The following is a 21,011-nucleotide window of genomic DNA, read 5'->3' as shown; positions in this document are numbered from 1 at the left end:
TAGCAGTTTTTTTTTTAAGGTTTGTGTATTAAAAAAAATTTTTGTAATGTTTATTTTCGAGACAGAGAGAGAGACAGAGCGTGAGCAGGGGAGGGTCAGAGAGAGAGGGAGACACAGAATCCAAAGCAGGCTCCGGGCTCTGAGACGTCAGCACAGAGCCCGACACGGGGCTTGAACCCGCAAACTGTGAGATCATGACCTGAGCCGAAGTCGGACGCTTAACCGACTGAGCCCCCCAGGTGCCCCTCCCTGCTGTTAGCTTCTTAATGGACTGTTCAGATTTCAATTTCATAACGACTTTTAACACAAATTTCTCATTGATACAAGTTTTTTTTCCAAGCAATATCTTGTTCTTGGTGCTTAGTTTTAGAAAGAATTCTTCGAGAACATTGCCTTCTTCCAGTAACCTGATAGTTTCTATTTTTTCCCCTTCAAAATAAAAGCTGCAGATTCTCGTGGACACTGGAAGCAGCAACTTCGCCGTGGCAGGTGCCCCGCATTCTTACATAGACTCGTACTTTGACACGGAGAGGTGAGTGACGGGTGCGTGGCTGGGCGCGGCAGGGTTTCGGGGCACCGCGTGAATACTGAGCAGACACTGGCATAAGAGAAGCCGAAAGGCTGTGTTGTTTAAAGGGGGATCTGTGTATGTATGTATTCGTGTGTCTGTGTAGACATCTGCGTGTATATTTGTATGCCTAGGTATCTGTGTATACGTAGACCTGTGTGCATGCGTCTATTTGTGTAGACATTTGTGTATATGGCTGTGTGTATATTTGTGTGTGTACATATTTCTGTGTATGTATAGACATTTGTATGATTGTGTGTATTTGTGTATATATGTATATGGTTGTATATATATCTATGTGTATGTATATGTGTATGTGTAGATGGGTGTGTATATTTGTATGTATGTGTATATGGTTGTGTGTATATGTGTGTATATATTTGTGTAGGTGTAGATATCTGTATATGGTTCTGTATGTACTCGTCTGTGTGTGGTTGTGTGTATTTGTATTTGTAGACATCTGTATATGTAGATATTTGTATATAATTGTGTGCGTATTTGTGTGTATGTGTAGATATTGCATACGTGTGTATGGTTGTGTATCTATTTGTGTGTATATGTATATGGTTGCATGTCCATTTGTGTGTGTATTTGTAGATATCTGTGTATGCATATATGGTTGTGTGTATGTGTAGACATGTGTGTATATGTAGATATCGTGTGTGTATGATTGTGTGTATATTTATATGTATCTAAATATTTGTGTGTGTAGATATCTGCGTATGTGTGTATGGTTCTATATATGTGTATATGTGTATATAGTTGTATATATATCTGTGGGTATGTGTATGTGGTTGTGTGTATATAGATGCACAGATATCTGTGTATGTGTATACGGTTGTATGTGTGTAGGTATCTGTGCATATGTGTATACGGTTGTGTGTATATTTGAGCATATGGTGTGTGTATATCTGTGTATGTATATATTTGTGTATATGTATAGATATGTGTGTATGTATGTGTGTATATTTATGTGTATGTAAATATTTGTATATGTAGATAGCTACATACGTGTGTATGGTTGTGCATATGATTGTATATTCGTGTATATGTGTATATGGTTGTGTATATATCTGTGGGTATGTAGATGTGTAGATATCTGTGTATGTGTATACGATTGTCTTTGTGTATATGTGCAGGTATCTGTGCAGATGTGTAAATAGTTGTGTGTATATTCATATGTGTGTATGGTTGTATGTATTTGTATATGTATAGATATCTGTGCATATGTATATATGGTTGTGTGTATATTTATGTGTCTATATGACTGTGTATCATTGTGTATATGTAGACATCTGTGTATATGTACATATCTGTATGTGTCTATGATTATTGTATATTTATGTGTATGCATATGTTTTTGTGTTATGTGTAGATACCTGCATACGTTTGTATGGTTGTGTATGTATTTGTGTATATGGTTGTGTGTGTGTTTGTAGACATCTGTGTGTGTGTAGATATTTGCATACGTGCATATGGTTGTGGGTCCTTTGCATGTGTAGACATCTGTGTGTGTGTAGATATTTGCATATGTGTATACGGTTGTGTATGTGTCGATCTCGCTGTGAGTATATGGTTGTGTGTTTTCCTGTGAGTCGTGTACTTGTCTGGGTGTGCGTGTACACACAGGTATGAACTCCTGCCAGGGGAATCCATAGGAGGATGCTCCCATCAGCTGTGGTGCCTTCTCCTGGCATTGACTTGATAAAAATCTGAGTCAGCTGGCCTTTTTGTAGTCACACCCGGTTTGCAGACAGCACACCGTCCTCTGACGGTGCTTGAGCCCCTCTAGTCCTGATGTGGCGGGGGCTCGAGCCGGGAGGGGAGCGTCAGGCGTCAGCGTGAGGCTGTTCCGGACCGCGGCCTGGGCTTGCTCGGAGAGCCACCTTTGCTGTCCCGAAGTTCAATGGTGGTCAAGGTGTGGTTCCCTGGGACCACTTCTGTGACTCGCTTAGAAAGGAGCACAGAACATTCAGTCTGAGGACAGGGCTCCAAGCCTGCCGTTGCGGGGCAGGCACCTGAGAACAGTGCGGAGCCTGGATGGCATCGGGCAGCCCCTGCTGGGCTCCCAGGACGGCCCCCGGGGCCTCGTGGCAGCGTTGGGCCCCAGAGGAGCCCACGGGGTCAGAGTTGCCGTCTTCTGGGTGCCGTTGCTGCTCAAATGCCATGCACATTTCGATTTCACATCTCTTTTTGTGACCCTAAAGTTTAACCTTAAACAGAGAAAACAAATAAGGCGAATGCGGTTGGCTCTTCAGGCTGCTGAGCCGTTGCCAGACCCTGAGCTTCCACATTCAGTGCCCTGCTGCCCGTCCTCTACATGCCTCCTTGCTCACTTTCCTCGTCCGCGGTCTCTGTTCCCCCAACTTTGGTTGAGGGAAAATAACAATTGGGAAGCCTCAGAAAACTGTGGGCGTCGATAGTAAAGGCAGGAGACGTCGCCCCGTGTAGGAGAAGTGGCCGCCTGTCTTCTCCCGATGCCACAACTCGGTCTCCATTTTGGTGGCACTCCAGATGTGGTCCTCTGTGGGCACAGCTGGAGAGCAGTGGTGGCAGGTGCTAGGCAGGCCTCGTGGGGCCACCAGATACCCCGTGGGCCCGTCCTTCGAAGAGCCTGTGCCTTAGTGTACGACCCCGTGCACCGAGAACCTGTCGTTACTGAAATTCCGGGGCGAACTTCCCAGCCAGTGACTGTTTATGACAGAAGAAGACTTGTGGGTGCCCCAGAGCTTTTGCTGTAGCCACAGATGTGCAGCAGGGGGGCGTATGCGTGTGCACGCGCGTGTGCACGGGGCTGGGGGCTACCCTCTGCCCTTTCCCCTTCTGATGGGCCGTCCGTCCACATCCTCTGCCCCCAGCTGCTCAGTCTGCACTGTTTCGTCCTAGAGCAGGACTTGGACTTGGTCCAGACCTTGATTTTATTCACGTAGCACAGGAGGCCCAGGAGGCCAAGAGACTTGTCCAAGATCAAGCTTCTAGGTCAACAGTTCCTGAACCTTCAGCCCTGGCATACCCCCTTTTTCTAGCAAGTATTTGGGAATGCCCTGAATGAATTGGAAAGGCAGTATCGCTTACCTGCATGTGTTAAGTCTAGACGCCCCGGGACCGTACGGGGAGGATGGAAAGCGGTCATGTGGACAGAGGTGGTCGGTACCTTGGTCTGTGCACACTCTGGGTCGGCTGCAGTGGGAGGGCTGGGAGGTGGGGGCACATGAGGCTGTGAGCATCCCCGGGGGCCTTGCAGCAGCCAGTGCAGACAGGGAGAAGGAGGGTTGAAGTGGACTCAGACCCCCAAAGCGGCTTGGGTTGGTGACATGATTTAACAAACAGGCGAAGAATCTTGGTAAAGTTGTCCCTCCCCCAAAAGTGTCACCTTCCCCGGGTTGACTCGCGTTTCTGGAAAGTGCAAATGCGTATTAAAAATACGTAAAAAAATGTATCTGGGTGGCATAGCAACCTTAGCCCTCCGTCTTCTTCACACTGCAGGCTGTAGTCGCGACACGTACCACCTGGTGTCCCCACACCTACCCTGTGCTCAGAACATGCATGTGCAGCACACACCCTATGCTCTGAACCTCGTATTCGAGGCTCAGCTGTGTCTTTAGTGGCTTTCCTCCCCTGGGGTAATTCTGGTTTTCATCACAGATCTGCAGACACGAGAGACAGTAGGAGAAAGTTCAGCAGAGTAAAGCCAACATTTGAGAGATGTGTGTACTCACATTAGATTCCAGGATGCAATTTTTAAAAAAAAAGTTTTTTTTAATGTTTATTTATTTTTGAAAGAGAGAGAGCATGAGCAGGGGAGGGGCAGAGAGGGAGACACAGAATCCGAAGCAGGCTCCAGGCTCCGAGCTGTCAGCACAGAGCCCGACGCGGGGCTCGAACCCACGAACCGTGAGATCATGACCTGAGCTGAGATCAAGAGTCGGACGCTCAACCCACTGAGCCACCCAAGCGCCCCTCAAGTGTGCAGATTTAACCCTGTGGATGAGTGTTCCCTTCCCAGTGGGTAGACGGTAGGGCTTGGGCAAGCGCCCACAGCCAGGGATCAATAAAGGCCAAAAGAGCACTTTGCAAGCCAGTCCCTTCTGCCACGCAGATGCGGTTATTGGAACCGCGGTAGGTCGCAGGCAACGTTACAAATACCGTGTACGGTATTTACCCGACCGTAGCCTGCGGGGGTCTTTTCTCGTTTACCTTTTGCTTTGTTCACGGTTTGGTCGGATGGTGGTCCCGTCTCAGGCTTCAGGAGGACACGTCTTTCTAACCTCGCCGCTAACCTTGCGGCCGGGTTCGTGGTCAGGCGGCAGATGTTTCTGTTTCTCATATTTAGGTGTTGAGCCTCGTTTAAGGTGAAACTCGTGAGAACGTCTGTAGCTCCCCCGATGGCTAAGCCTTCCCTCCCGCTAACTAGCTCAGGAGGGCTGAGGGCTCTCTACCAGCTTTTGGGGCCCTCAAGGGTCTCCTGGGCTGTCCACACGTGGACGAGCAGAGATAATAGAACCTACCAGCGGGCGGGGGACGCCCCTGGCTCTGTCGCCCAGACCTGAGCGCACCTTCTTGGTTCACAGGTGATGCTGAAAAGTTCTCAGTACCCAGAAGACATCACCCACATTTTGGGCCTCTGGCCGGCCTTTTAAGAGGACTGTTCCGTGAAGCATCACATTTCTGAGTTTGGGGCCGGTTCTGCTCAGTCAGTGGTGTCCCTACTAACAGCGGGCGTCTGCAGGTTAAGCACTCGCTCAGATTCACGCCAACGTTCTTTTCTCTCCCTTCCTCTGTGCCCCCCACCCCCCGCCCCGCCATGTTTCTCCCAGGCTTCTATTTGACGCAGATTTAATACTGGAAAGATAGGAGCATTTTCTGTGTAAATTATGTATTACTAATTTGCCTGTTGCTTTGAGCTGACTTTACAGTTGGCCTACGGTATGCTTTCCCCCATTGTGTTTGATGGATGCCAAGAGAACGTTCTCCCTTCCCTTCTTAGTTTCTGACAAAGGGTTCTTTTCTGAGATGTAGCTGCCCGCTCTATGATGTTTCTGTGTTTGCCTGTCCCTCTGATCTCCCTCAGTTATAATAAGGTTCCTGGTTGGGTTTGTCAGCCTCTGATTCAAGTCCCCCAGTCTTTGGATATTCAGGTTTAATGCTTCCTGAAACATTTCCCAGTAATTGGAGCTTTGGCTTGGGGTTCTTTGACAAGAGTTCTTTGATTTATGGAATGAGCCGTCAGACTACCATTAATCATTTGTGTAGCTTTTTCCCATCAGAAGCCCTCCTTTCATGGTGGCAAACGTTCCGATGAATTTCTACATGGCAAAAAGAAGATTGTGTATTTCTTTAGATGTACTTCTTTTTTAGCCAATAAAATAGCCTCCGGCCAATTGGCTTGATTAAAGAGCCAACATACTCATTCCCCTGACCTTCTAGTAATCTCTTCTGGAAATTAAACATCTTTCCATTAAAATGTCTCCTCCTCCCATACTCCATGCGGGGTGAAGCTCCCAGGGAAGTCGTGGCAAAGGAGCAGTCGATGCCTGTCGGTAGAATTAGGATGTTAGGGGACTACCGGTGACCAACTGAAGGAGGCTGAGCTGGACCCCTGATGCCCCCAAGAAATGCCTCATGTCTCCGTGTGCGACGATGCGGACATTTGATGATTTAGATCATTTCTCAAGCCCACCCATTGTTTGCCTGTCCCAGACGGGACTGTTGGAGCCCATAAGCTTTGGCCACTGTTGAGGGTGTTGACGAGTCTCCAGGATAGACAGGCTAGCTGAGCAGCCCCAAGGGCCATCAATGGCCCCACCCACTCTGGTCTGGTCACTCCCAGAGCGAGTAGAGAAGGGAAGGGAGTATCTGGTCACTTGGGCCAGCCCAGCAACCCCAAAGGTAGGTTCCAAACCCCCAAACAGGCAGAAGAGCCCCTGGCTGCATTCTTCTGGAGGTTCCACGTTCCCGGGGTGCGGTGGTTTAAGAGAACCAGCTCAGACCTCAGGACCCCACTCTTCAATTCTGCCCTTACACCTTCTCTTTTTATGTCCTCTGAAAACAACAGGGGGTTTCTTTCAAAACACTACAATGTTCTGTGGCTCTTTTCTCCTCTGCTCATTGATTTCACTTTCCACTCCTGTGTTCGGGCAACACTCAGAGGCAGAATGCCTCCTGAACTGGGTTCCAAGTGGGTTTTTTTTTTAATGTTTGTTTATTTTTGACAGAGAGAGGGGGGCAGAGCGTGAGTGGGGGAGGAGCAGAGAGAGAGGGAGACCCAGAATCCAAAGCAGGCTCTGGGTTCTGAGCTGTCAGCGCAGAGCCTGATGCGGGGCTCGAACTCACGAGTTGTGAGATCACGACCTGAGCTGAAGTCAGTCGCCCAACCAGCTGAGCCACCCAGGCGCCCCCGGTTCCAAGTGGGTTTTATTGCCGTGAGCAGACTTTTTCCTGGCTGACTGCATCCTTGATCGATTGGGGTTTCTGAGCGCCCAGAATGGATGCCACGGGAGGAGCCAATGTGGGGTTCTCTCTCAGTGTCGCTAATTAGTGAGCGGAGCCCTTGAGAGCCACAGCATTTTAGTGCCAACGAGTAGGATGTTAGAGCATGAAGACAGAGGAAGACTTTTCTTTTTTAATTCAGTCCAGAAACTATGTGTCCATAACCCTCAGAGTTGCTTACCATTCATCCCTGAGGTGTTTGCCCTTTGAGGTTTGTTTCGGGGAGCTCAGACAGCATGCATTTACTTTTTTCTCGCGTTGTCCACAGCTGTGCTTTCTACAGGGGTGACTGCTAGCCGCATGTGGCTGTTGAAAATACGTAACGTTAGGTGAAATCAGTTTACCTCTTCAGTCACCCTGTAATCGTATTTTACCACTCAGTGGCCCCTACGGCTACCATGTTGGACAGCACCGATTTGTATTATTTCCGTCACTGCGGCCAGTTCTGTTGGACTGCACCTCTCTAGGACACAGGAGAACTCTGCCTTTAGACACCAAGCCCCCTCCGCCGCTCCTGACCACCTTAACCAAGCCGTTCGACAGACTAACCCCCTTTCCGAGGGATGGCTGGACTTCCAAATGAGACCGTTTTGGGAATTCAGTAAGAGTAACTCTGTAGGAGCGTTTTCAGGGAACAAAAATTCTTACCTCTTCTAATAGTAGTTCCTAGATTGAATAAAGATAGCAAGTGATTAGATAATTATAATAATGGCAGCTATTTTCGTTGCGTACCTGCTGTGTCCCAGGGACTTTGTTCTAAACGCTTTCCAGTATTAACTCTTGTTTCTCAAACTTAAACCACCGCATGAGGTGTGGTGCTATGTTGTCTCCTTTCAGCCAGAGGCACAGAGAGGTTAAGCAACCTGGCCCATATCACACAGCTAATAAGCGGTTGAACGCAGTCAGCGTGACATCACCTGCCTCTCAGCTCTGCGGGTAGCACTGAAATATCCAGAATGCCTCCCCCATGAGGGGGGTAGCAAGCTGGTCAGGATAGTGTAGAAAACACGCCAAATACATGTAAGAGGCTGGCTCAGACTCCGACGATATTAGCAAATTCTAATGAGTGTTCTATACTCTGGGCACAGTAGAAATAAAACAACTTCTCAAGAGACAGTTGTGGTACTTCAGGTGGTTTTGGGGAGATAACTGATCATTTAACATTTATTAAGGCAGACTTTTTATTTTATTTCTAAATTTTTATTTTTTCGTTTATTTTGAGAGAGAGAGAGCGTGAGCAGCAGAAGAGCAGAGAGAGAAGAGAGGGAAGAAGAGAATCCCAAGCAGGTTCTGCCCTGACAGTGCGGAGAGCCCGACTCGGGGCTCGATCTCATGAACCCGCGAGATCTTGACCTGAGCCGAAGTCAGACGCTTCACTGAGCCACCCAGGCGCCCGAGATAATTAATCTTTTAGATCGGAAGTTGGCAAACCAGGACCCGCAGGCTACAACCCAACCTGCTGTTGTGTTTCTGTTCATAAAACGTTACTAGAATACAACAGCGCCTTGTTTATGTACCATCTGTGGCCTCCGTCCTCATTAGATTTGCATAGCTGGGGAGTTGGAACAGATCACATGACCCACCAAAGGTAAAGCACTTGCTTTCTAGCCCTTTCCAGAAACAGTGTGCTGACCCTGGAGTGGATCCTAGGTAGCCGCTCTCGTTACCAGTGGTGGATTTGCGGACTCGAGGAATGACCCGAGATTGTCAGCAGGGCCCGAATAATTCAGTGGTTTCGTTGCGGGTCACCATCGCTGCGTGCAGCCCCTGCTACACGTCAGGCACACCTGAATTAGTGCTGGCGGTAAACTGGGCGTTACAGCAACCCTCGGGTGCCCGCGTCTCAGCGACCTGACTGCCTTACACGTGCGACTTCTGATGGGTCCCCTAGTTCTCCGCGTGCGTGGACCCCTCCACCCTCACTCTTCTGTGTTCTCCCTTGTCAGGAGACAGGTGCACACGAGGTGGTCACTTAATGCTGCCGCCCCTTAGAGATCATGGCAGAGCGATCTAAGAGGGCAAATATCAAAAGCAGCCATTCTGTACAGTTTGTATCCCATTACGAAGTTAACGAAGATCAAATTTCTCCAAAAATCTTCTGCCCGTTTGTAAAGTTTATTATTTGAGAGAGAGAGAGGGCACTCCCACGCATGCCAGCAGGGGAGGGGCAGAGAGAGAGGGAGAGGGAATCCCAAGCAGGCTCCACACTGTCAGCACGGAGCCCGACGCGGGGCTCAAACCCGCGAAGTGCGAGATCGTGACCTGAGCAGAAATCCAGAGTCAGATGCTTAACTGACTGAGCCACCCAGGTGCCCCGTGTCTGCCAGACATTTTAAAAATAACTCTTTTTTTTTCTGATTGTGGAAGTTAAGTATGCAGAAATTGTAGATGGGCCTAAAAAACAAGGGGAGTCTCCCCTACAAACCCCACCACCCAAGGGAGCCACCGACATTTTTCTTGTACCTTATTCCTGTGTCGTTGAAAATGACTTAGTCTGTTTCGGTTTTATGTAATATTCCATCATAGAGATATAGTATGGTTTGCTAAACTGTTTTCCTTTTTACTGGGCGCTTAGGTTGTTTCCAACCATTTGCTATTATAGATAAAACATAATGGCTGTCTTTGTACCTGAATCTCCACCTGCATCATGGGCGTTTCCTTAGGATCAAATTCTCAGAAGCGCGATTATTAAAAACTGTCAAATATATTTAAAGCTTAAGAGATGTGCACACCACACCCCACCCCACCCCCCACCCCACCCCCCACCCAAAAGAGGTCATATCATCTCCGATTTAACTTCCTTCCTGACCTCAGGCAAGACTGCATTAGTCCATGTAATCCTACAACAAGGACTGAGTGTTCAGTGATAAATCAGCGAAATAAAAACCACAGGCAAATGGGGGCACTTTGCACTGATCTCTTTGGTGATTTGACACTTCTCTGAGGAAGTGGACAGTTTTCCTAGGGTGAGTGTGGTGTGAATGCTCAGATATTTGCCTAGAGACATTCTTTGGGTCCTTTGCTGTAAATCAGCAGAGTTTTTAAACTCAGCTGGGTAAGAGAATTACCTTACAGGTTGGGACACCACAGGGCCTTGACACCTGCTGTCCTCCCTCCCGAATGTCCTTCCTATGTGGCTTATTGTCTTTGTGCATGTCTCACACACATGTGGTTGCTTTGCAGACGCCTGGGTCACCTCCACGTCACTGCCAACCCCCCCCCTCCCCCCACCGATTTATTCTCTGGAGAGTCCTTAACACTCTTTATCACCACTTGTGATTTTGTGTATTCGTTTGTTTACTGTCGGTCTCCCCAAGGGCAGGATTCTCCTCTGCCCTGACCATCGTCTGAATCCCTTCATGTTTTGGTATCCCCCATATTTTGGTACGAGTATAATGAGCTTTGGAGCCTTGGGGACAACCTGGAGAAGGAGCCTGTGACATCAGGAGGAAGGCCGTGGAGGTGGAGGGGATCACTTGGTATTTTCACACTGATTGTACATGTGAATCTGAACCCCGGGCCACTGCCCGCGGCCCCTCCCTGTGTCACAGAGAAGCCACTGCAGGGCCCCTGTGAAGCCAGAGGGCCAGGCAGGTGCCCAGGTTTGATTTCTGCCTTCAAAGGCTCATCCAGTTAAGTAAAGCCCCTGACTTACTGGCTTCACAGGGGCAGATGTCGACCCCGGTACCTCCCTCACATGTGGCACGGATCCACTGCCACCCAAATGTTAGCGATCGTGTCTTGTGGGAAATGCCGCTTCGTCAGCAGGGCCACTGTTAGTCCTGAAGAGTTGACCGTCAGAGCCCCCCCGGCGCTTAGCACAGCGGTCTCCGCCACAGGGACCGGCCGCCGTGTCAGCACGCGGGTTCACAGACGAATACGATGCCTTCCCTCGTGTTCCGCCAGGTCCAGCACATACCGCTCCAAGGGCTTTGACGTCACTGTGAAGTACACGCAAGGGAGCTGGACCGGCTTCGTGGGGGAGGACGTGGTCACCATCCCGAAAGGCTTCAATGGCTCATTTCTTGTCAACATTGCCACCATCTTCGAATCCGAGAACTTCTTTCTGCCCGGCGTCAAATGGAACGGGATTCTGGGACTCGCGTATGCTGCCCTGGCCAAGGTAAGGCCGGCGTGGACCTGGGTGAGTCAGAGGGGGGACGCGTCTGGGGCCAGTGCTTGGATGGGTGGCAGGTGGGTCCGGGCCGCGGGGCACAGGCAGTCCGTGAGACTCCCGTGGTGGAAGCAGACCATGGTCACACAGCGCATGGTGTTTCTGGGCATCTGTGAAGTTTAAGGTAAATGGTGCAGTCCTTCGAACTTTCCTGCCAAGATACACCCAAAGCGTTACTTTCCCTCATTTGTCTTAGTTCTGCCTGTTTTACTTCTGTAGTGTAAAAATGTTAACAGAACCTGAATCACTTGCATTATGGTGGTGAGGGGTTTTTCTTCGGGTAGGGTCAAAAGAAAACACGTTTTTTTTTTTAACATTTATTTATTTTTGAGACAGAGAGAGACAGAGCATGAACGGGGGAGGGTCAGAGAGAGAGGGAGACACAGAATCTGAAACAGGCTCCAGGCTCTGAGCGGTCAGCACAGAGCCCGATGCAGGGCTCGAGCTCACGGAGTGCAAGATCATGACCTGAGCCGAAGTCGGATGCCCAACCGACTAAGCCACCCCGGCGCCCCAAAAAGACATTTATTAAACTCCCACCTTCGCGTGGAGACACGGAGCCTGCAGGAGGTCCTGAACCTCAGCCGGGAGGCTCCCCACCACGGAGGAGAGCGTTGTGCTTTCTTGCTGTGGCTGCAGACACCCCTGCGGAGCCTCCCCCCCCCCCCATCGGAGCCCGAGTGGGGCCTGAACGCACGTCCTAGGGACCGCCAGCCAGTGGCCCAGGAGGCGCGGGGGGAAAGCGTGGAACCCTCGCTCTCTTCAGCATCAGAACCTGCACAAAATGGGAAGGACAGAATTGAATGTTCTCCAAACATTTGGACTCAGGCCGGCCCAAAGGAAGGGACGTTGGTGTGTAGGAGTGTGGGGGGGCGGGCTTGCTCACAGGCCCGGGGATTTCCACCAGGAAGGGAGCCAGAGGACAGCAGATTAGGACCCAGGGTGTGCCCGGGGCTCGGGCTGTGCACACCTGAGCAAAGCGGGAGGTCACCCCACCTAGTCTGCAGTGGGCACCGCACCTTGCCCTGCTCATTGTTCAGTTCCAGGCTTAGAGTCAGAGTGGAGTGTGAAACCACAAGGCGCACGCATGTGGGACCTACCCACCCAGTAACGGCAGAGCCCCCCGTGGTCCATGAGGGCCCGGGAGGGGAGGCCTATTTTCTCTCCCTGCAAGGACGTTTATTCCAGCCCAAGCCCACTAGTAAACGGTGCAGGGGGGGCCAGGCGGGGAGGGGGCAGCAGGGAGGGGTCGGGGGAGGTTCCCAACCCTGTGGCTTCTCAAGGAGAGACAGCCCGTGAGGCACATCACAGGATGTTGGTTCCCTTGAATCTCGAGACCTCCCCATGAGGTCAACTTTGGAAGGCCGTGTTCTCCCATTTTATGGCTGTGCAGACTGAGGGTCAGAGAAGCTTACCTTCCTTGCCCAGAGCCCGTCTGCAGACCCTGAGGGGTTCTGGAGCCCCCTTTTTCTCTCAGTATTGTGTGGGGAGCTTAATGGGAAATCTGCAGACTCTTGACCTACATTCCTTTTTGTTAAGTTTATTTTTATTTATTTTGAGAGGTAGAGAGGAGGGGGAGGAGCAGAGAGAAAGAGAGGATCCCAAGCAGGCTCCCAGCTGTCAGCACAGAGCCCCACGCGGGGCCCGATCCTATGAACCACGATGAGATCAAGAGTCCTACACACAACCGACTGAGCCACCCAGGCGCCCCAATCACCTGCCTTCCTAAATACGATTTCCCTGACAGCGTGACCAAGGACAAACCATTCCCTGTTTACCTGACATTGACCGCGAAAGGTGTGTGCCCGGTTGGTGTCATGGCGGATCATTTGGAGGATGGTAGAATGAAGCTGAATTTCCCGGAATTGACAATGTTGATAATAAACTTCCTGGGAAGTAATGACTCCGGGGTCCCTTTGGGTGTCCGGACTCCCCACGTGACCTTTTTGTGCGTGAAATTCCGAGATTACCAGCGATGGGGTCCCGTCCCAGCCTGGGGGAGACAGTCGCGGGATGGGTGGGGCGAGGCGCATGGCGGGAGACCCGTGCCAGGCGGCGCAGTCTGGATTGGGGTCTGGAAGAGACTGGCCGAGCCACTCAGCGGCCACCACAGCCTGTGGTGTCTCGGTTCCCCTACACGCCTCCTGAATCCGGTTCTCTTGGTTGATCCAGGCACCTGTATGTTTTTAAACCTCAAGAGGGATCCTGAGGCGCCGTCCTTCTGAAAAGTGACTCGACAGAGTAACAATGGATCCCTTGCCGGGCACCAGGCACTATTCCAAGCCCTTTGTGCGTATGGACCCATTTGAGTCCCACGACAGCTCTAGGAGGCTATTATTTTCCCATTTTCCAGATAAATAAACAAAGGAACAAGTCACACGGCTGGCAAGGGATGGAGCCAGAATTTAGTTCCAGGCAGCGTTTATTTACTTCGCTGCCTCCCGTGCGGGTGACCGGAGGCACGGTGGCCTGGGTCAGCACCACACCCGGCCTCCTGCGGGAGGGGACTTTGTCTCTCCGACATCGACCCAGATGCCAAGTCCTCTGCCCACCTCGCGTACAGAGATCGTGCCGACTCCTGGCAGAGAGTCGTGGAAGCAGGACTAGGGGGCCAGAGACAACAGAGTTAAATACGTGGGAAGATTTCTCTTTGCCAGCGGGCTCTTCTACTCCCTCCAAAATTTCAGTTTTAATTCTTACAGGCAGCAAATAGTTCTGCCGGTGACCGTCGGGGGTCAGAATGTGCCAATGGCACCTGTGCCACCACAGGCGAGTTTCCGTCAAGAACCAACAACTCCGAGGGGCGCCTGGGTGACTCGGTCGGTTGAGCGCCTGCCTCTTGGTTTCGGCTCAGGTCATGATCTCATGGTTTGTGGGTTCGAGCCCCGCGTCGGGCTCTGTGCTGACCCCCGCGGAGCCTGCTTGAGATTCTCCCTCTCTCTCTGCCCTTCCCCAGCTTGCCCTCTCTCTCTCTCTCTCTCTCTCTCTCTCTCTCAAAAGAAATAAACGTAAGAAACTAACAACCCCAAGTGATTGGTATCTCCCAGTTGTCAAAAATCTGCCCGGAGGTCCCTGACCTGCCCTGAGACCACCAGGGGGCGGCCCACCCCCAGCTCAGAGCTGCTCGCACACCGTGCCTCTTCCTCCGAGTCCTGGAGACGTGGGGGTGCCCAAGTGACTGCCAGCTCCACGGGAAGGGAGGCACGGGCCGCTTGGGCCCAGCAGGAAATAGGGGCTTTTCAACCTGAGGATCCCAGGACTGTCCCTTCCCTGCTGCTTTCCTGCTCCCCGGCGTTCAGTGGGTGCTGTGATCAGCGATGTCTCGCGGCGCGCCAGACGACCGTGGCTGAAAGGAGTGAGTGACGTTTTCTGAAGCCACAAAGGCCGCACCTGGAGACTGCTCTCTTGTTACTCTGAGATGGCCATGATTAGAGTTCACCGCCCATCTCGGCGACCTACTTCCACGTCTCACCCCTGCCTCCCGGAAAGTCATGGTGACAAGTGAGACGGCGTCGTGGTTGCTCTACACATACCCTCTTCTTTTTGCGTGCCGTCCCCGCGCAGGGGCCTCGCTAATCTACCGTATCGCTCCAATTTTAGAAAGACTGTCTTATTTTTACAACAGAGCCGCTCCAGTGGGGAAAATGCCGCCTGGTGGGAAGTCTGTTGTAGGTTTTTCTGAATTACTGCAGCTTGTTTGTTGTTTAGCCATGAGACAAATTAGGAAAACAGTTGGTACGTCACGCGTGGTGTCTGCTTTGGGTCACTCATCTGTGCCGCCGCTGTTTTCCCTCCTACAGCCGTCGAGTTCCCTGGAGACATTCTTTGATTCTCTGGTGGCACAAGCAAGAATCCCCAACGTCTTCTCCATGCAGATGTGTGGGGCGGGACTGCCCGTCGCTGGATCCGGTACCAACGGAGGTAGTCTTGTGGGTATCTTTTAGTCTTAAAGGGGGGGAAAAATCACAAATCAGTCGGGCAGTTTTTTCTGTTTCATTGACACCCTGATAAGAATAGTAGACGTGGGCGCATGCAGAAGTCCTGTGGAATTTTGATAACCTTTGTTCTAGAACCTTTAGAAAATGGATACAATTGGGAATTATTTTTATCTTTCCTAATTACCTTGCCATCCAAAAGCTGATGATTGTCATTGCTTCCCCCAAATCCATTAAAGCTTCGTAAAAAAATTTTTTTCTTTGAAGGGTAACAGTTTTTGGCGGGTTGGGGAGGGGCAGGTGAGGAACCGTAGGGGGTGCGGTGAGCGGGCTTTTCTCTGCCTTGGGGAAGCAGAGGGAAATGCCGGTGATGTCATCAGTGCGGTGGGGAGACAGGCACACCTGTATATCCTTTGTCTCTCTGTGCGCACGTGTGCGCACACAGCGGAAAGCTTTCTATTAGATCAAAGCCATCAGCGCTGTGGATGTGCTGTGGCCTGGGCGTCCCCTCAATGAGCCCTGCACCCCGATGTCTAAAGCAGGAGGTGACAGGGATGATGTACAAGAAGGCCACCTCAGGGCACGTGCCCACAACCCCTCTAATCGAAGCAAGCCCAGTTGCTTTCGTTTGCTAACAGTACACACAGTCTTTTTTTTTTTTTTTTAACATTTATTCATTTTTTGATAGAGACAGAGCGTGAGTGGGGGAAGGGCAGAGAGAGAGGGAGACACAGAATCCGAAGCAGGCTCCAGGCTCCGAGCTGTCAGCACAGAGCCTGACGCGGGGCTCGAACTCATGGGCCGTGAGATCATGACCTGAGCTGAAGTCGGACGCCCAACCGACTGAGTCACCCAGGCGCCCCAAGTACACACGATCTTAATACCTTATGTACCCCTTTTTCTGGACAGAGGGCAGCCTAGGGTTCATGGGGCGATGTTTTATAGTTTGACAGCATGCAGTTTTGGGTAGGGAAGCTCTTTTGTTCTGCTTTCCAAGCACAATTGTAAGACAGTAAGTCTAAGTCCTCTGAGGAACTAAATTCCCGTCAATCAACGCAGTTAACTATTTCGCTTCATGTGTTTGGAGGAAGCGAAGTCTCGAGACCATAAGGCTAAATTGTATGTACTTCCTTTACATAATGGAAACCCCCAGAGCATCTCGATTAAACTAGGGTATGATATTGTTGGACCTTTGGATACATGGCCCCCAAACGTTCCCTGTTTAATTTTCAAGCATATCTATCTGTTTTGTAACATCACAATAACGTGAAGGTACTGATCCCAGTGAGGATTCACCTTCTGATCGCATGCTTTCTCTGTGTAACGTGTTGCTATGCCTACGTATTTTTTCTTACCCCCGTAAATATTTTTCTTCTCAGGTCCTGGGTGGAATTGAACCAAGTTTGTACAAAGGAGACATCTGGTATACCCCTATTAAGGAGGAGTGGTATTACCAGATAGAAATTCTGAAATTGGAAATTGGAGGCCAGAGCCTTAATCTGGACTGCAGAGAGGTATTTGCACCGTGATCTCTTTGTGTCTACCCCTGTGTGGCTGGGTCGCTTAAATACTACCGCTGGGACCCGAATAGAAAAATAGAAGGTCTGTTACGTTACAAGATAAATCATAGATTCATTACATTAAAAGTTACAGGGCCTTTTTGTATGATAATGAACTCCTCCTTCCAGAAAATTTGTTTCCTTCCAGTCACTTGGCTTCGCAGGGGAAAATTAGCATAAAATGGTGTGTGCGGAGGACTGTCCCAAGGGCCACGTCTTTCACTGTTCGTCTGGGCCTGCTGGTGACTGGACTGTGTTGAAGAGAATGGAATAAGCAGGTTTCGTCAGTGCGACGGGGAAAGGCGGGCGGGAGGGGTGGGGCTAGAAATAAGCAAAATGAAACTCAGATCATCAGCTTAATCCTCCATTTGCCACCCCCCCCCCCGCCCTCCCCATCACCCAGCTGTCACTCGAGGGGGCGCACCTCGCCTGTCCTCGCGGGAGGCACACGTGTAGAGCTGGGGCACCAAGTCACGTATGAGCCGTATTCACACCCTGTCTGCGTTTGGCTCCTTTGTGGCCACGATGGCATTATGAGGAGGACAACGTGACCAGGTTGGCCTGGTTTGTAAAATGTTCAGGATGAAAAATACAAAACCAAACGAGCTTTCAGAATGGTTTATAAAAACCACAGCATTTCATTAAATCCCCACCTGCCATCACTTCCTTACGGTCCGTGCCTTCTGCCACCAGTTCCCAAACGCACACCCGTCAGAGCTCGATAAAGCGGTGCTGCCTTGCACTGCGATAGGCCCCAAAGCCGGCTTTGTCGGCAGAGACCCTTATCTGCGGCGGTAGAACCAAATGGGAGGGCCGACAATAAAATACAAATTCCACATGTGGGTGTGAGATCCTTTTCCTGAACATGGCTGTGCCTCTGTCAAATGCAGGTAGCGGGTGTCTGTTAAATAAAGACTGTCTGTCCTTCTCTTTCTCCATTTGTGGGCTAACACTTGACTTTGTATGATTTGTATACGTGGTAATTAACATGTCGCGCCCGTCTGGAAAGACAAGTGGGTCTTTGCCCTCGGGGGCTCCTCCAAGGACATTTGAGCGCCCCCAAATGGGGGAATTTCTGCATGGAGAGAGCTGTGGACGGCGGTCACGTCACTTCCTTTTCCTGGCCTCAGTTTCCTTATCCGGGAAGTGAGCATTTGGGCTGGTGTCCAAGTTCCAAGAATAGGAAAGGAATTTAGCCACCAGTGAGGGACCACGGCTGCCTGAATGCGTATGTAGCAATGACAGCAATAGCAGGCTGCAGCCACGCATCGATTATGGAGTTTCATGTCTGTGCCTTTTCCCCGCCAAATCTCCTCTGTTCTAGTACAATGCAGACAAAGCCATCGTGGATAGCGGCACCACACTTCTGCGCCTGCCCCAGAAGGTGTTTGATGCGGTTGTTGAAGCCGTGGCCCGCACGTCTCTGGTGAGTCCTCGGGGCTCAGATAAATCTCGGGGACCGCCAGGTCATGACCACGTGCTGAGGGGTACTGCTTTGTACTCCAATAGTCGTCATCCGAGGATTTTGAGGGGTTGGGTTTTTGTTTTTTTTTAACTATGACTTATTAAGTTCACAGTCTTACTCTTAACCAGCAAAGAATTTCTTCACTTTAACCTCAGAGGACTTGGATTTGAAGGTGCAATGCTGTTTAGTGTTTCAAGTAATAGTGTAGTGGGTGTAGGACTTTTTTTTTTAATCTAAGAAAAAAAAATCCACTTGGTAATACTCTATATTAAAGTACATTGTAGACCAAGGATATATTTGCAGCCTGTAAAACAAAACAAATAAACCAAAAATTGTACTCTTTTTTTTTTTGGCCTTCATCCAAGCTGTGCTGGAATTTTAATTCCTTACTTCTGTAAAAGAATGTGATTCACAGAAGATGAAGGTCAATCAAAATCAAGCCCGCGTAATCATGATTAAAACCACGGCCAAGGGCGGCATGCATTTTGGAGAACTGGCTGACGGGTGTTCCAGTATGGCTCCAAATTTCCAGTTGGTTCGGGGCAACGGGATGGACCAAAGGCATTGACTGGGGAAGGGCACAGCTTCAGGGGTGAGATGCGCTTGAATGTAGCTAGGTGCCCGGGGTGGGATTCGGGCCCTCGGAGTCTCCATGCCCTCATCGCCGGGCTGTCGTGAGGGCCGAGGTAGAAAGCCCCCACACGATGATGCTCGGGGAGGGGAAGCCTCTGTTTCATGTTCAAACCACGGTGCCGCTGCTGCTCCTTGTTCGGACGCGTGCCAAACATTTCCCTCAGCTTCTTGGGTGTTTTCATAAGCCTCTGTCTGCACAGGGCCACGCTTGCAAGGTCACCAAAAGCGCGCGTCTCCCACCCAGAGTCTTTCTCCTGAACGAATGCTGGCCCGACCGTCCCACTGCTCCACTGGCCGGATTTGAAGAACCAGTGACCGGAACATGCGTAGCAGCTGCTTTGTGACAGCTTCTCGCAGAAGCATGGGGAGGAGCACAGGGCTTTTGGTTGTCCTGAACCAGACTTCAAGAGTCCGAGACTGTCATGGGAAGAGTGGCAGGTGATCCGAGAGGACGAAGAGGGGCCGTGAAACAGACGTAGGGCCGAGGCCCTTTTTGAGCTTGAGAGGATTTCCAGGCAGCAGCGGTCAAAAGCCAGAGTAAAGCTCCTCTCTTGTCTCGTATCTGCTGAATCAGAAAAAAGTGGCAAGTAAAGTTTTTAGTGCCCTAAATTCAGAACGCTGGCTGAAAATCAGACCATGCTTAAAATAAGGAGCCATATGCTGATTTTCTTCAGTAGTGAAAATGTCCTCAGCAGACCTGACATGAGCCTCTTCAGACGGAGTATTCTGGGCCGTAAATGTGTTCGGGCTTATCCTGCAGAAATGCTCGATGCGTGTGTGCGTGTGACCCCAGCCAGCCTGTGGCCAGCCCCGGCCTGTGCGGGGCCCACGACCCCAGCCCCTGTGTGAGCCCCGCGGGGAGACAGCGGGCCACGCCTGCCAGGCGCTGGGACCCCAGACGGCGTCACAGCCCCCATTCAGCGGCGACGGACTTTGTGAGAAAAGCAGGAGGTAGAAGGAATGAGATTACAGAACGTGTTTGCCTTGTCTAAAATTACCCTGTGACCTCAGAGCCTGTGTCAGGGAGGGGGTCGCGGCATGGGGTTTCTTTCCAGTTAAGGGGATGGCTGACTTCTTTTTTTTTTTAAGTTTATTTATTTTTGAGACAGAGAGAGTGCGCAACACGTGGGGGAGGGGCAGAGAGAGAGAAGCCCAAGCAGGCTCCACGCCATCGGCACAGAGCCCGACGTGGGGCTCAAACCCACAAACCGCGAAATCATGACCTCAGCTGAAGTCGGACGCTTACCCGACTGAGCCACCCAAGCGCCCCGGGAAATGGCCGGCTTTGGGGAGTTAGACGCGGTGCAGATGCTGGGCTCGTGGCCTGGATTGTTCAGCTGGGATTTTAGGAATGCGTGGTTTATAGGTCTGTAATTTGAGAGGAGCCTCATGGGGAGTTCTGTGTATGGCAGAGACCTGGGCTCCCCGTCCCCCTAGGTGAAGTGCCCTTGTGTTCTGCCCAGCGCTTCCCCATCTGTAAAATCCAGAAGCAGGACGATACCTGCTTGTGGATGACTTCTGACCCCAAACTCTGTGATCTGAGGGTCAAAACTGTCCCCCGAGGACACGTAGCTTAGCTTTCCGGGAGGCCCTTGGACTCACAGACACCTCTTTGGAGGTAGATGGTCCCCTATCCGATTCAGAGCTATACCCCTTAGGTGAGTTACTGGGCACCCCCCTGGGCCTGATCCCTCCGTCTGCACATTGGTGTCGCTCCCAGCACTGATGTGGGGCCCCCTTCCCCGGGTGCAGGCCCGGCCGCCCTTGTCTTAGCTCATCCCTGGGTCCAGCAGATGACAGCCCCACCCTTCTCGGCTCCTCTGGCAGAGGATTCTGCCCTCTGATACACAGTTCAACCCGACTTAACTTTTATAAAAGGTGAAAATATATTAACGCCAACATTAGAAATTTTACAGATCAGTCACTAAGTTTCATGATGGATGTTCCGTGGGAGGACGAAAAACTTTGGGGCATTTTCTCCCCACTGTGTGGCCCAGGACGGGGTGGAGGGGGGCTGGCACCTGCCGGGTGTGGTCCTGTAGTACACGGCACTCGGGGTTTGTGCAGCAACTGCCAGTTTTCTCAGTTCTTGCCCCGATTGGCGCGCACACCATCCCTGCTTACCTGTCTTACCTCCTCTCTGCTTCCATAACACCCTCCTCCTGGACTTCTGGTCCCTGCACCCTCT

At 50.9% G+C, this 21,011-nt stretch overlaps 1 protein-coding gene across 2 annotated transcripts in view; it reads left to right on the top strand.

The window, feature by feature from the left end:
- Nucleotides 1-21,011, top strand: part of BACE2 (beta-secretase 2) — an 89,997-nt gene that overhangs the window by 38,886 nt on the left and 30,100 nt on the right. For both annotated transcript variants that reach the window (XM_053220538.1, XM_053220539.1), the window contains exons 2-6: nt 444-532; nt 10,964-11,180; nt 15,032-15,160; nt 16,546-16,680; nt 18,050-18,151. In XM_053220538.1, coding sequence (XP_053076513.1) covers nt 444-532; nt 10,964-11,180; nt 15,032-15,160; nt 16,546-16,680; nt 18,050-18,151 — 672 coding nt within the window. The remainder of the gene's footprint in view (nt 1-443; nt 533-10,963; nt 11,181-15,031; nt 15,161-16,545; nt 16,681-18,049; nt 18,152-21,011) is intronic.

This window comes from Acinonyx jubatus, chromosome C2, assembly GCF_027475565.1.
Source record: "Acinonyx jubatus isolate Ajub_Pintada_27869175 chromosome C2, VMU_Ajub_asm_v1.0, whole genome shotgun sequence".
In the NCBI taxonomy this organism is placed as follows: Eukaryota; Metazoa; Chordata; class Mammalia; order Carnivora; family Felidae; genus Acinonyx; species Acinonyx jubatus.
Note: the sequence above shows the minus strand (reverse complement) of the source record. Positions and strands in the feature narration are given on the sequence as shown.